The 14,475-nt window shown below is 45.9% G+C and overlaps 1 protein-coding gene across 1 annotated transcript; it reads left to right on the top strand.

The window, feature by feature from the left end:
• The first annotated feature begins 93 nt into the window (after positions 1-93).
• Positions 94-13,311, top strand: MPHOSPH10 (M-phase phosphoprotein 10). The gene is made up of 11 exons (XM_054561889.1): positions 94-260; positions 1,876-2,554; positions 3,364-3,527; positions 4,161-4,332; positions 6,255-6,396; positions 7,219-7,286; positions 8,168-8,305; positions 10,807-10,914; positions 11,498-11,605; positions 12,313-12,543; positions 13,088-13,311. Exons 1-11 carry the CDS (start codon positions 172-174, stop codon positions 13,235-13,237), a joined length of 2,049 nt encoding a protein of 682 aa, XP_054417864.1. The 5' UTR covers positions 94-171; the 3' UTR covers positions 13,238-13,311.
• The last annotated feature ends 1,164 nt before the right edge of the window (positions 13,312-14,475 follow it).

Here is a 14,475-nt window from a genome sequence, read left to right as displayed (position 1 = left end):
GTGGAGGCCCTCGCGCTGCCAGCGGCTCTGGCTGGGGGTGGGTCCGGAACCTGTATAAGGCGGAATCTTTGCTTCTGCGCTCCAGCGTGCGCGAGGCGCTTCTCTGTGACACGTTTCCGGCCATCCTTTTTTCCTTCCCATGCGGCGCTGTGTGCGGAGTTTTAGACAGCCATGGCCCCGCCGGTCTGGCGTCAGCGGACCCTGAAGCGGTGTCTGGACGAGGTTGGTAAAAACACAGGCCGGCCGGAGTGCTTCCTCACGTAAGTGCGCAGAGCGTGGGCTAGGGATTCGGCCCAGGTCTCACGTGGGCGCGGGCTGCGGGCGTGTCAGTTTCTGGAGGAAGGGGAAGGTACAGGGAAGCGTAGATCTCTTTTCCCCAAAATTCAGATCGTTTCTGCGCCTGTAGCCTATCAAAAGTTTTTAAAGTTGTACAGTGCGGATCTCGCAGTCGCCTGCTGTTGAAATCAAACTAAGCTCAGTTATCAACGCCCGGAGGCCTCCTTTGAGCCCTACGCAGTCCCTGCTCCCCTACGCACACGCACACCGCCGCACGCTAGGTTGGTTGCTGATTTCTCCCGTGTACTCCCAAAGCCCCCAGTGCTTACTTGCGCATCGTCATACTTTATTGAAAGTATTAACTTGTCACTTGTCTGTCTGTCCACCCCCACGACTGAGTTTCTGGAAAATTAGGACTGTCTTTCCTCTCTCTTCGAAACGTAAGCTCTTTGTACTCTGTTGAAGGATTTCAAAGGGCGATCTATGAAAGTGTGGCTCTCAGATTTATGTTTCAAACCTCACCTCTTGAGCTCTAGGCTCACAGGCACCTACAGCCTCTATACTCTCAACATCTCAAATTTAATATGCTTGATATGAACTGTTGCTTCTATTTACTCCCCTACACTCTGCCCTCCCACGAATTCTTGGCCCTTGTTCCCACCAGCCTTCTGTCTCAGTCGATGGCGCCTCTGTCTTTCCCATCATTCAGACATAGAACTAAGCTACTTCCTTTATGTATCCCATTTCCTCAATTCTACATCTCGTTCATTACCAAATCCTGTTGGTTCTATGTCCTAACCTTATTCTAAATTTGACTACTCAAATTTAGTGTGTCCAGTGCTCTAATCTCAGCACAGTTCTTCCTCATCCTTTGCCCAGAAGGCTGCATCCACCTCCTAATCACCCAGTTTTCATTCCTTTCCTCCATAGGCTGTATCTCCAAAGCATAAACTAGGTCATTTTAGTCTTCTGCTTAAAACCTTCTCTTTACACTTAGAATGGCAAACTCATAACTCTGAGCCTTACCAGACGAGGCCCCCATCAACGTCCCTAACCTTACTTTCTGCCTCGTTCACCACATTCCAGCCATGCTGACCTTTCTGCCCCTCAGACTCACGAAGTGCATGTCTATCTTAGGACGTTTATTCTTGTAGTTTCTTCTGCCCAGAATACATGTTTCCAAATCTTTGTAAGACTGTCTCCTTATGTGTAGCTCTCATCTCAGATGTCACAGCCTCAGAGAGGTGTTCTCTGTCCACTTTTGCCAAAGCAGCGGCATTTAATAGAGCAGAGTTGAGAATGTAAGGTTGTGTTTCAGAATAAAACTCTATGCAAATTGATCTGTAACAGATTCCCCACTAAAATCCTACGGCAGATTCACAGATACTTGTTTGACGCTTTTATATATTAAAGTGGCTCATCAGCAAGATTGCCCACTCTTGGGGACCAGAATCTATACTTAAAATTGACATTTCATTCAAATTTGACTTTGCACAAGAGGTGGGCGTGTGGTTTTTTTCCTTTTGATTTCAGAGGACTGTGAAATTATTACCTCTAAATATAAATCTCCTATCACTTTCTCCCCTGCTCCCTTCATAGGATTCAAAATGACTTGGCATCAAACTTCACGTCTTTAACAAAAGTACTTTATGACTTTAATAAAATCCTAGAGCGTGGCAGGATCGACGGAAGTCCTCTACAGAAACTGGTGATAGACAAGTTTGACGATGAGCAGATTTGGCAACAACTGGAACTGCAAAATGAGCCAGCCTTACAGTACTTTGACAGTGCAGTTAGTGAAACCCTTAACGACGAAGATATCAGTCTTCTCCCAGAGAGTGAAGAGCAGGACAATGAAGAGGATGGCTCAGAGATGGAGGCTGCTGGCCAGGAGGACCTAGACCAGCACGTGGAGGAGGAGCACGTGTCAGACCTAAGCGGCGATGAACCTGAAGGGGATGAGGCAACCAAGCGCCTGAGCAAAGGTGATCTGCAGAAAAGCCCAGTTTTCAGTGATGAGGATTCTGACCTTGACTTTGATATCGGCAAATTGGAACAGCAGACCAAGCTGCAAAACAAAATGCCCAAGAAACCAAGAGAAAAGTCCATAGTGGATGATAAATTCTTCAAACTCTCCGAAATGGAGACCTTTTTAGAAAACATGGAGAAAGAGGAGCAAAAAGATGATGCTGAGGAGGAAGAGATTGATTTATTTGAAGATATTGACTCGGATGAAGATGAGGGAGGACTGTTTGGAAGTCAAACACAAAAACTTAAGGTATAAGTTTTGGGAGAGGAGAGAAAGCGTCCCTTTTTTTTTTTTTTTTTTTTTTTTTTTTTTTTTTTTAAATCCTCCCTTGACGATATGTTCATTGATTTTTAGAGAGGAAGGAAAGGAGAGTGAGAGAGACATCAATGTCAGAGGGAAACGTCAATTGACTGCTTCCAGTACACACCCTGACTGGGGACTGAACCTGCAACCTAGGCATGTGTCCTGACCAGGGTTCAAACCTGCAGCCTTTCGGTTTATGGGACAGCGCTCCAACCAACTAAGCCACACTGTCCAGGGCAAGAAAGAGTACTTTTTACCTCCTCGAGTTATATTTTGTTCTGTTTCTTGGGAAGAGGTTAAAATACCTCAAAACTCACCAAGGCATAAGAGAAATATTTAGATCAGTTAAAAGGAATTGAATGGAAAAATTAAACCATCATTTCTATATCACAGAACACTTGTAGCTTAAGAACCGTAATCACATATGTTATGTTCAGAATATTCCCTCAAACATGTATTTTTACCTAACACTAAAAATAATAGTGAAAGGAAGGCATTTGTATACTTTATTTAGGCAGGGATATTTTGGAAATAATTGTAGTTAGACCATTTAGAGATAGGAATATTGTGCTCTATCTAATCAGACTTAAAGAACCCATACTTTCAGTCTGTTATGGTCTAGTAGTTCTTAAGGATTTATGGTAGTGTTATTGGTTAGTAATTTTCCCTGCATAATACTAAATACACATATAAGCCTGATTTCATGCATTTTGCTACCCTTAATTAAAAGTTAAATTTTTCTTGTTTTGTTTTAGTCAGGTAAAAGTTCCAGGAACCTGAAATACAAAGATTTCTTTGACCCAGTTGAAAGTGATGAAGATGTAGCAAGTGTTCATGATGAAGAACTGGGTGAAGAGGAAGAAGAGGAAGGAGAAGAAGAAATTGCTGAAGAGGAAGGAGGAGAAAGCCTGTCAGAAACGTGAGTATTTTCAGTGATCCTCTGCATGTAGGCTGGAGCTGCCCAGTCATATGTCCTAAGAAGTTAGATTCTCTAAGATCTCTAAGATTCACTAAGAAAGACAGAAGAAAGTCAACTCATAACGGGGGAAAGAAGGGGAAGGGTCAAGTCAAGGACCCTGTAGAAAGGACCCGTGGGCAAGGACAGCGGGGGCAAGGGGGGCAGATCAGGGGAGAGCAATGGGGGGAAAATGGGAGCAACTGTAACTGAACAAAATTTTTTTTTTAAATACATATGAAAAATAAAAGTCAAACAGTCATGAGAGGTCACCTAGTGAAGATAAACATCACTAGCAGTAGCACTCAAGCCTTTGTTACAAAGAGCTTTGATTTGTTTTTTGGGCCAATAAAAATAACCCTGTCGTTATTTGTACGCAATAACATCGCATTATATATGGACAGGAATTTACGTTGCACACTTTTTGTTCCATTTCACCTCAGTCGTTGCTTCTGTTTTTCTTTACTAACTGAAAGACTTTAGAAGTTCTGAATATTTAGTTGCATTACTTAGAAGAAGGGAACTTTAATTGCTAGAGAATTTGTTTCTTTTTGTTTTCCTATTGAAAAGCATTTTATATGTGTTTTGACACTATAGGGATGAAGATTATGACCTGGAAGAAACTGAAGACAGTAAACAACATAAAGAAACCTCGAAAAGAGTGACCTTTGCTTTGCCGGACGATGAGGAAACTGAAGACACAAGTATCTTAAATGTGCAGAAAGACTCTGCCGAAGTCAAATCCTCTTTCGAAAAAAGACAGGAAAAGGTAATAAATAGGAATTTAAGGAATTTGTTAACATGCTTAACGTGACTGTGAAGCTTGCAGACTACTAATCTACTGTTTTTCTTGGCAGAATGCTTGATTATCCTTTAAAACAGCACACAAATCTTGCTGCTCAGTAGAGCTCACTATAGAGATGCCCATGGGAAAAGCACCTCATTTGTAAAAATCGGTGCTGCAATCCCAGCCCGTGGCTTTCAATGTGTGGAGCCTCTATAAACGTGTTTCTTTTCCCTGTCCCTGCTGTCTTCTCACCTAAGGCTTGTCTTTCCAAGTTAGCTGTCCCGTGACCCTCTCCTTGTAACTGTCGGTAGCTGCTCCTACAGATCCTGTGTGTCTCTTTGAGGTGCTCCTCAGGTGGCTTTCATGAGTGCCACGTAGACGGAATTTTAATTAATCCCATCTCCAGCGCATCTTCCGAAGTTGATGAAAATTATCTCCACGTCACCTGATTTCAGACAAATGAAATGTCATTTGAAAATAATATCGTCGGGCTCCGGTTAGTTGGCTGTATCATTTAACTGCCTTAAAATCATATCCAATAATTAGAAATGAGGATAGGCAAATAGCCAAAGATACCAAGGATATCAAAAGAATTATTTTAAAAAAGAATCTGAGTTAAATCTATGATTGGCAGAGTGTCTTCAGAAGAGAGGGGAAGTCTGAAGGGATAAAAAGGAAAGCGCTGTAAAAGAAAATGAGAGATTTTTCACTGAGTTCATGTCCTTCCCTCCCCCTAAAAGAAGAAAGAAAAGCAAGTTTCATTTTACTGGGGAATTATATCAGACTCTTAAGAAATAGATAATTTAATGCTGTTTAATGAATTTCCATATATAAAGAGTAAAGCTTACAAACTGTTTTCTTGTGAAGCTGTTACAACATGAATAGTGAAGCATGACAAAGGTAACATTAAAGCATACACATGAGTGTCATGTATGAGTAGTGATGGGAGAACCCACAATAGCACAGTGAGATATTAATGCCACCACACCCATGTGGGCCTCATTGTCTCGAATCAGGATTAGGGAATCTATTAATTCAATTCTGGATTGTAACAGGTTAAGGAGAAAAAAAAAATCGTATGGTCAGCTCCATATATGTCAGAAAGACATTTGATAAAATTCAATGTCCATTTCTAATTTTTTTTTTACTCTTACTGGAATGCAAATACATCTAGGCAAAAGGTACCTTCACACTTAATGGTAAAATTCTAGAAACATCCCTTTAAAATAAGAAGACAAAATGGCTGCTATTAGCACTGTTATTTAACATTCCTATAGAATTTGTAGTTGCCAGTGCAACTATAAAAGAAAAAAATAAGAGGTAAGAAAAACTGAAATGAACGCGTTCCTCTTTGCAGGTAATCCCAGAAAAACCAAGCCGATGAACTGAAAGCTGTTAGCGAAAATAAGAGAATTCAGTTAGGGAGCTGAAAAGACTGGCATTTGATACGCTGTGCAGTCATTATAGATGTCGTCGTTCAGAAGTGAGAGAGGACTTGGACTGGGATGTGGAGTCAAGGGGCAGGCTCCATCGGGTACTAATGTAATGAAATACACGACTTAATCTTGGAGTGCTCTAATAATTAAAATTGTTAGTAGCTTGTAAATAGGTAGATCATTTGACTAGTAGAGCCTCAGAAATACACTAAAATGATTCTGGGGGGTGGGATTAGTATATTACAAACTTGACATGTCATATCCCTGGGGAAAAGAGGTCCTCACCCAACCTCAAGTGACAGGGGTGGGAAGTCACCACCGGCACAATGAAAGGGACAGGAACGCCATAGCATTGTATTGAGGATCAATACATTTCCTTCCCACTTAAAAATACTTGTTGCTCCTGCCCAATGAGACGTCCAATTTTGTTTCCTAAATGTGCGATAACTCTTTGTGTCTCTTCCTTAGATGAATGAAAAAATTGCATCTTTAGAAAAAGAGTTGTTGGAAAAAAAACCCTGGCAGCTTCAAGGGGAAGTGACGGCACAGAAGCGCCCGGAGAACAGCCTCCTGGAGGAGACGCTGCACTTCGACCACGCCGTCCGCATGGGTAGGTGCGCCCGCGCGCCCTGGGCTCCTGCCCGTGGCCCCGCCGTGCTTCCCCGTGGGTCTGGTTTTCAGAAAGACTTGACGAGTATTTCTCTTCCCCCAGCCTTGTAGATTAAAAACTGGCCAACATACAGAGGGATGGAAGAAATAGTACAGGGAATATACGTTTGCCAGTCACCTGGGTTCATTGTTACCGTGTTATATGTCTGCTGCATACGTGGGTGACTGTGTGCGCACATTTTCCCCACAGTCCTTTGAGAGTAAGTTGTTAATATCATGACACTTTACTCCTAAATACTAAGCGCTTACTCCTAAGTAACTAAGTTCTTCTCAGAATGAGGACATTCTCCTGTACAGCCACGAGAACATTACCCACCCAAGAATTACGGATACACTAACAGTACCTTACGTGTAGTCCATTCTCAGAGTGTTGCTAGCGTTCGGTGTACAATGCCTGCTGCCATTGTCCACTGATTACATTGTGATCTCTAGCCAGAACCCCCTCCCATTCTTTCTTGCACCCATGAAGTGAAAATGAATTTCCTCTGTATCCAGTGCTAGAGAGAATGGGAAAGGGGGCAACTCCCCAGGTGCGAGGGTAGAAGCGTCTGGTTTGGCGGTTCTGCAGGGGGCGGGGCATCAGAAGGGCTGGTGAACACAGGCAGGCGCCCCTCCCCCACTCCGATTCAGGGGCCGGGTGGGGCCCGAGATTTCGCAGTTCCAGCAGCTCCCAGGTACCGGTGCCGCTGGTGCATGGGCGCCCGTTGCGGACCACTGGTCCAGGTCCTACCTCCCCACTGAGGACGTGTCTCCTTGCCTCTAGCGCCTGTGATCACAGAAGAAACCACCCTTCAGCTAGAGGACATCATTAAGCAGAGGATCAGAGACCAGGTCAGTAAAAATGGCACTGACCTTCACTTAAAATGTGCCGGGAACTTTACAAATACTATGAGAGTATGTGGGGAGCAGGAATAACGCTGTTTTCATAGAAATTGTTATGTCCGTTGTTCGTTTAAAAGCCCTATGTCTATGCCAAAGGCATCCTCAGCTTTTGTTGTGTGAGGCGCTATCTTCACAGGTGGCCCGGAAGGACGGGTGTTGGGAAGGGGTAGCGAGAGCCGCTGCGGGGTCCCCTGCGCCTTGCCGACCCTGCTGGGTGGCGGGAGGTGAAGCGGGGCGGGGGGCTAGTGTCTGACTTGATGTGGTCACACCCAGGACGCCTGCTCTAGGCAGTCTCTGGTGTGACCAATGAAGGGTCTGTTTTTTGTTGCTCTTTTTTTTAATGAAATGTTAAAAACCTAGCAAAGAGGTTTTGTTTAAGGATTGATCTTCTTTTGTACACTCAGACTACAATTCGAGTATGTGACGCATAGAACGAGAGACGGCATTGGAACGTGAATGATGTTTGCCTAACATATGAAGGGTCTGACAAGTGGGCTATGCTGAGTGTCTTTTAAGCTGAACTGAGACAAAACAAACTTGATGTTGACTTTTAAATGAACCATGAAGGGGAAATAGGGGATTAACATTGGTAACCAGGAGGAAGACAAAAACCGAAACACAAAAGCATACTTGAGTGAGGCTCTCTTGGCGTTTTCACACACTTACTCTTTGTGACTTTGAGCAGGCATTTCAGAGTTGACTGTTGCTTTCCTGGTGTGGCAGTTGGCTTCGTCTGGGACAATACTAGATAACCCAGAGGTAGATCCTTCAGCGAGCCTAGAAAGGACAGATTTTGTAAATTGACCTTCCGCCTGCCATTTGTGCCTCAGGCCTGGGATGACGTGGTGCGGAAAGAGAAACCTAAAGAGGAAGCGTATGAATATAAGAAGCGGATAACGTTAGACCATGAGAAAAGCAAGTTGAGCCTCGCTGAGGTTTACGAACAGGAATACATCAAACTCCAGCAGGTAAGGCAGCGTCTGGGGCAATGCCGTCATTATTGGAAGGAGAGCATTAGAGAAGCAGTTCTCCTGGGACGGCTGAAATTCAGGAAACACAGAAAGCTTGAGCTCTTGGTCGACCTTGTGTAAGCGGGAGGCAGAGCAAGCTCAGGGTGGTGGGATACGGGGCTCCCGCTGAGCGAGGGGGTGGGCATTGGCTTGGCACAGAGCAGCGGTCACCTGATACGCCACAGCTACTTGTTACCTTTCCAGCAATTAGAAGAGTAGTGCTGCAGTTGCTAAATCATCCCTCACTCACACTGTAGATGTTGCTGTGTGTTTTATAAGATTATCTGTGGATTCATTCCGATTTTTAGGTCTGGTGGGTATTTTTGGGTTTTGTTTCTTTTTACTTAGATTCTAAAAAAAATAATAATATCTCTGGTTAAATAGAACAAAGTCATATTTCCAAAAATATTACATTCCCAATATAATAATTGTGAATTATTCCTTTACATTGGGTTTAATGGGACTGTGGTCAATATGTACTTAGGGTTGAGATATCGTCATTATTCTGCAAAAGCCGTTGAAGACTGGCCAGGTTTTGTTAACTGATGCCACTCAAGGAGCAAGAGCAAACGGTGCCCTCGGTGCCACCGTGAGGTTGAAGAACAGGGGAGGTTTGAGTTAAAATTCTTCCTGGCCGCTTTGCAACCCAAGGGGCGTGTGGGCAGCCTTGGGAGACGCTTATTGAACATCACCTGGCTACTTTGAGGAGACCAACAAAGGCAGAAAGTAGTTGGTAACTGAGAGTGAAAAATGAGATTAAGTGTCTGACAGACAGCTTGTACCAGCCCTGTAAATGTTTTATTCAGATCGCGAGAGCCCACAGCCAGTTCACCAGTCTGGGAGTGTGGACTCTGTTGAGGCTCATTCTAGACCCGCTCCTTTGAGTCCGTCTGAGCACAGTGGGCAGTATTTCCTGAAGTCTGGAACCAAACTCAAGGTCATGGGCAAAGCGGTGGCGAATAGCCTGTGAATGAACCTTTACTCTTAGTTGTCTTTGTGATCTGTATTCAGGGAGAGATATATTCTATATATCATGTCTGTGATTTACCTGGGATGAGGCAAATGACATGTTTGGGATTAAATGTGAAATAAGTTACAATAGCGAGAAGCAGTAGCGAGCGTTGGGGTGTGGCAGGCGCGTGAGCTCTGCTGACAGATGCTGGGGACAGACCCGGATGCATCTGCAGCGCTGGAGGCGACGGGGCAGTTGCTCTGCAGTTCTGGGGTTTTGTTTCTGTCTTAATAAAAGAGCAAGCAAAAGCAGTCTTAGCCTTTTAGAATAAGCATTTTGGGCCGAGGGGAAGGAAAAATACAAAGTTCGAGTTTTCCCCTCAGTAAAATGAAAACTGCTGGCAGTTTTTTTAAATTTGCATAATCAGATTAAGGAACAAATTACATGTAAATAAAAGAAGGTAAGTCCCTATAATTCCAGGGGATATTTGGATAATTTTACAAAGTCTACATTAACACCTTAGTTGTGTTTTTTTTTAATTGAAGTGACATAAGTTTAACTCCTTTAAAGTGAACAGTTTGCATAACATAAAGGTGATCATTTTAAAGTGAACAATCCAGGGGCATTTCGCGCAGTGTTGTGCAACCACTATCTCTAGTTTCAAAACATTTCCCTCGCCCCCAAAATAAAACCACACACCTTAAGCAGCCGCACCCCATCCCTCCGTCACGCCAGCCAGCCCCGGACAACTACCAGGCTTGGATTTACCTACTTTTAGATGTTTCATGTAACCGGAATCATGCTGCGTGACCTTTTGGGTCTGACTTCTTCTGCTTGCTGTAATGTTTTCAAGATTGTGCTACGTGTCATTGCGACATTTCTTGTTTTATGGGAGGAACAATATTCCATTGCGTGTATGTACCACAGTTTATCTAGTCACCAGTTTCGTGGGCATTGGGGCTCTTTCTACTTGGAGTTAGAGCGAATAGTGCTGCTCTGAACACGTGTGCACACGTTTTGTTTGAGTACCTGTTTTTAGTTCTCTTGGGTATGTGCCTCGGCACGGAATTGCTGGGTCAGATGGCAATTCTGTGTTCAGCCAGCTCGTTTCCGCGGTGACCGTACCTTCTTGCTTTCTCGCCAGCAGCGCACAAGGCTTCCGTCTTCCCCACATCCTCGCCAGCACTTGTTAGCTGGCTTTTGTAATGGTAGCCACCGAGGTGGGGACAGCTCAGTGCCTGACAGAAGGAAATACCAAGGGGGTTAAGCTGGGAGTCCCAGCTGCTGGAAGCAGTGGCTGCTGCGGCTCCCGGACACACGTCCCATGTCTTGCTGGATGTGCGCCGGTGCCATTGTGGTATCGGTCACCTGAATTCTGCCTGGGGTGCGTCACTGGCGCTGAAGCCTTGATGGAGAGAAACGGGGGTCCCCTCATTCGTCTTCAGTGGGTTGTCCTGTGGTGCCCTTGAAGCCGCTTAGGCTCATGTCGTTGGACTTATTTTCTAAGGAAAAAACTGAAGAAGAAAATCCTGAGCACGTGGAGATCCAGAAGATGATGGACTCCCTCTTCTTGAAGCTGGACGCCCTGTCGAACTTTCACTTCATCCCTAAGCCGGTCAGTGCGTGAACGTCCCGTTTTTGCGTGGAGCTCAGGCAGATGGGATCTCAGTTCCTTTCTGAGCGTTTGTGAGACAGGCTCTTTGTTTGGTTTCTATTTACAAAAGCCTGTTTTCCGTCGCTGGAAAAGGAGAAAATCGACCATGCAGTCCATTTTGACTCTTGTTCCAGGGAGCTGTCTTTTCCCACGTAGTTCTTAGGGTGACAAGGTAACATTTACGGGAATCCAGAGTCGGTTCACAGCAGGTGACGCTGAGAACGTATGCAGACAGGGTAGGTTAGTGACAGAGGGGAGAGCTGCTGTTCGAATGCGGCGGAAATGTCCTGCAGGAGCGCAGGCACTGCTGCTCCTGGCGCCGCGTGGAGACGAGGACCCTAAACACGCAGGTGTCAGAGGCACTGTCCCCAACCCGGCCACCGCCCCCGCGAGCTTCAGACTTGCGCTGTCGACACGGCTCGCGTTTTAAACAATCCCCCAAAGGATTTTATGTGTTAGATTTTCAATTGATACGTTCACAACTCCCAGTTCTTTTGTGAGCACTGCTTCTGACTTCCTGTTAAACGTATTGTCTGTCTTCTAGCCTGTCCCCGAGATTAAAGTCGTGTCGAACCTGCCGGCCATTGCCATGGAGGAGGTCGCCCCAGTGAGTGTCAGCGACGCAGCCCTCCTGGCCCCGGAGGAGGTCAAGGTACGGAGCCCGGGCCGAGACACTGAACGCCCGTCTATGCGTGAGCTGTCGGTAGCCAGGTCCCCACTTAACGTCATTTTCCATGAGTTTGTAATTTTTTAATGTATCTCAGCAGTCTCTAAGTATAATCAAAGTACTAATATTATCAGAGTATGTAATTTTCAAATACCAGAGTCCTATAATCAGGCATCATTGTGAGATGCAGGTACGAGCGTTATCATAAATTACTATAAAAGCTATTGGCAAATATCCAATGTCAGTATCTTGTTACAAGCCCTTTGAATAGCAGCAATGTTAGGTTTAAAACAAATTGCATGTGTTGCTTATATGCTATTAGCAATCTTTTAACATCAGCACTTTCCCCCTTATTTCATCCATTTAATGCTTATCAGTAGTGGAATCAGGGTGTAGAACATGAGCATTTGGATGTGGGAGTAGGTTGGATGTGCCAAATGCAGGCAGCTGCTGCCTTGTGATCATGGAACAAGAGGCAGTGACGCGTGTCTGGATAGATTCCCTCCTGTCTCTGGGGGCCCCGCAGTCGGCCTGGTGGCCGTCGACAGCGGCTTAGCTCTGGGGCTGCCTCGGGCGTGTTCCTGGAGCTCAGGCTGGGATCTGGGTGCCGTAGGGGCCGTCTTCGCCAGCGGTGCTACCTCCTGAGACGCCAGACTAACTAGCACAATGGGTCGGTGTTTGTTTTTCAACAGGAAAAAAATAAAGCCGGAGATATAAAAACCGCTGCTGAGAAAACAGCGACAGACAGGAAACGAGAAAGGAGGAAGAAGAAACACAGGAAGCACATGAAAATAAAGGAGAAGGAGAAGCGGAGGAAACTCCTTGAGAAGAGCAACCTGGACCAGACAGGGAAATACAGCAAGGCCGCTGCTGCAGAGAGGCTGAAGCAGCTGACGAGGGCAGGCAAAGCTTCACTGTTAAAGGTGAGGCAAGGCCGCAGAAGGGGATCGGCCCGCGGGGACCTTGGCGAGGAGCGGGTGGCAGGATGTAGCTGATTTGCTGTCCCCTGCACGGACAGAGCCACCGACATGGCCCCCTGGTGGCGGCTGCGTACAGCCTTCCACTCTCGGGGCCTCGCGGCAGTTGGTCCTTCTGCCCTGTCCCTTGAATGACAGGAACACTGTCGCAGCACAGGACGTGTAAACGCCTGTGTCGATTGGCTGCAGTTTTCAGTTTTGTCTATCAGGGTGTCCAGCCTTGGGGCGCCTCCGGGCCACACTGGAAGGAGAAGAGTTGTCTTGGGCCGCACATTAAATACACAAACACTGACCAAAACTGATGAGCAAAAAAATTTAAGTCAATTTCCGATTTTGTGTCAGGCCGCATTCCTAGCCATCCTGGGCCACATGGGGCCCGGGGGCCCCGGGTTGGACACCTCTGATACTCTTTCATAGGCTGTTGTCATTGTTAGGGTTTTTCACCCGTGAGCGCGCTGTGTACATGAAGCCTTGTGATTTTCAATTGCAGGATGAAGGGAAAGACAAAACCTTGAAGTCATCTCAAGCGTTCTTTTCTAAATTACAAGACCAAGTAAAAATGCAAATCAGCGATGCAAAGAAGACAGAAAAGAAAAAGAAGAAAAGACAGGACATTTCTGTTCATAAATTAAAACTGTAATATACTTTGACTGTAATGTAAATATGAATGCCTAAGTTTATATTCTCTCAGTATTCTGTTTTATAAATAAAGATTTTGGGAACTTTTCTCGGCCTGGATGGCAGCTACTTTGAGAATCCCACAGTGTGAAGAGACAAACTCCAGGCTGCCTTTGGAAGCGATTTCTTGCGTTTTCGGGGTGGGAAACAGGAGCCGCTGGCGAGGCCCTTCCAGTACTGAGCCCGCGGGAAAGCCAGCGTGGGCCGCAGGCCAGTGACACCCTATCACAACCAGCCGCCCCCGGCAGACGTGCTCACCCTCTGGGGTCTTGATTTTCTTCCCCCCCTGCTGCCCTGTCAACGTTTCACAAAATGGTGTGATTTTCACGCACAGGCCTGGCACCTTTCCCCTTGGGAAAGGAACTTGTCACCTAGGCCATCGAGTACCGTCCACAGTCAGGTGTACAGAGGACAGGTAGGATCTAAACAGGACAGAGGGTGAACAGCTAGAAGGAAGCCTGGCAGTCAGACGCTTATGGTTTCCAGCCTCCCCAGCCAGGGAATGCTGGCCTTTGGTCTGACAGCATCTCCTTGGACGCTTTGAGTGGAAGTGCCTTCCAGGCGCGTCCAGCCTTTGGTGTCTCTGGGCCACCCCTTAGGTACAGAATGACATGTAATCACAAAAATATCTCTTTTAAGTAAATTCATGATTGTGTGTGGGGCCATAGTCACAGCCATCCCGGGCTGCATGTGGCCCGCAGGCCACAGGTTGGACGCCCCTGCAAGCCTCACGGGTGGAGACCCCTCCTGGCCTTGTTCTGAGACTTGCCTGGCAAGCTTGTCCCTCAAAATGGGCGTCAAGGACATTTCCCAACGCGAGGGGGGCACTCAGTATGTATGATGATTAATTCCTTATTCACGGCTCTTTTCTCTGGTTGGTTCATTTATGCACCCGTTCAACACATGAAGGAATTAGTCACAGTGCTGGCCCCTGTTGCCGGCAGTGACAAGTGACAATAAGCACAGGTCCCCTGCACTCAGAAAGCTTACCGTCCCGTCATTCTTGGGGATGCTGGAAGCCGCTGGTCTCTGGGCCCAAGAGCTGACTGGTAAGCTTTAATTTTTCAGTTAAGCATAGCCATTATAAATTATATAACGTCACAATTAGGCTGTATTAAAAAGAAAAGTAAGAACCCCTCCAAACTCGCCACTCCCTAGTTACACGAGTGTCCCCTTAGGATCCATGGTTCCACTTTCCAC

This window comes from Pteronotus mesoamericanus, unplaced genomic scaffold (genome assembly GCF_021234165.1).
Source record: "Pteronotus mesoamericanus isolate MK-2021 breed Mesoamerican mustached bat unplaced genomic scaffold, CSHL_Meso_final scaffold_582, whole genome shotgun sequence".
Taxonomy (NCBI): Eukaryota; Metazoa; Chordata; class Mammalia; order Chiroptera; family Mormoopidae; genus Pteronotus; species Pteronotus mesoamericanus.
This window is presented reverse-complemented; position numbering and strand designations above follow the sequence as displayed.

Coding starts and splice junctions, on each gene's coding strand:
- MPHOSPH10 (XM_054561889.1), top strand. CDS start 172: ATGGCCCCGCCGGTCTGGCGTCAGCGGACCCTGAAGCGGTGTCTGGAC. Junction 8,306..10,806: donor AATACATCAAACTCCAGCAG/GTAAGGCAGCGT, acceptor TTATTTTCTAAG/GAAAAAACTGAAGAAGAAAA. Junction 10,915..11,497: donor TTCACTTCATCCCTAAGCCG/GTCAGTGCGTGA, acceptor TCTGTCTTCTAG/CCTGTCCCCGAGATTAAAGT.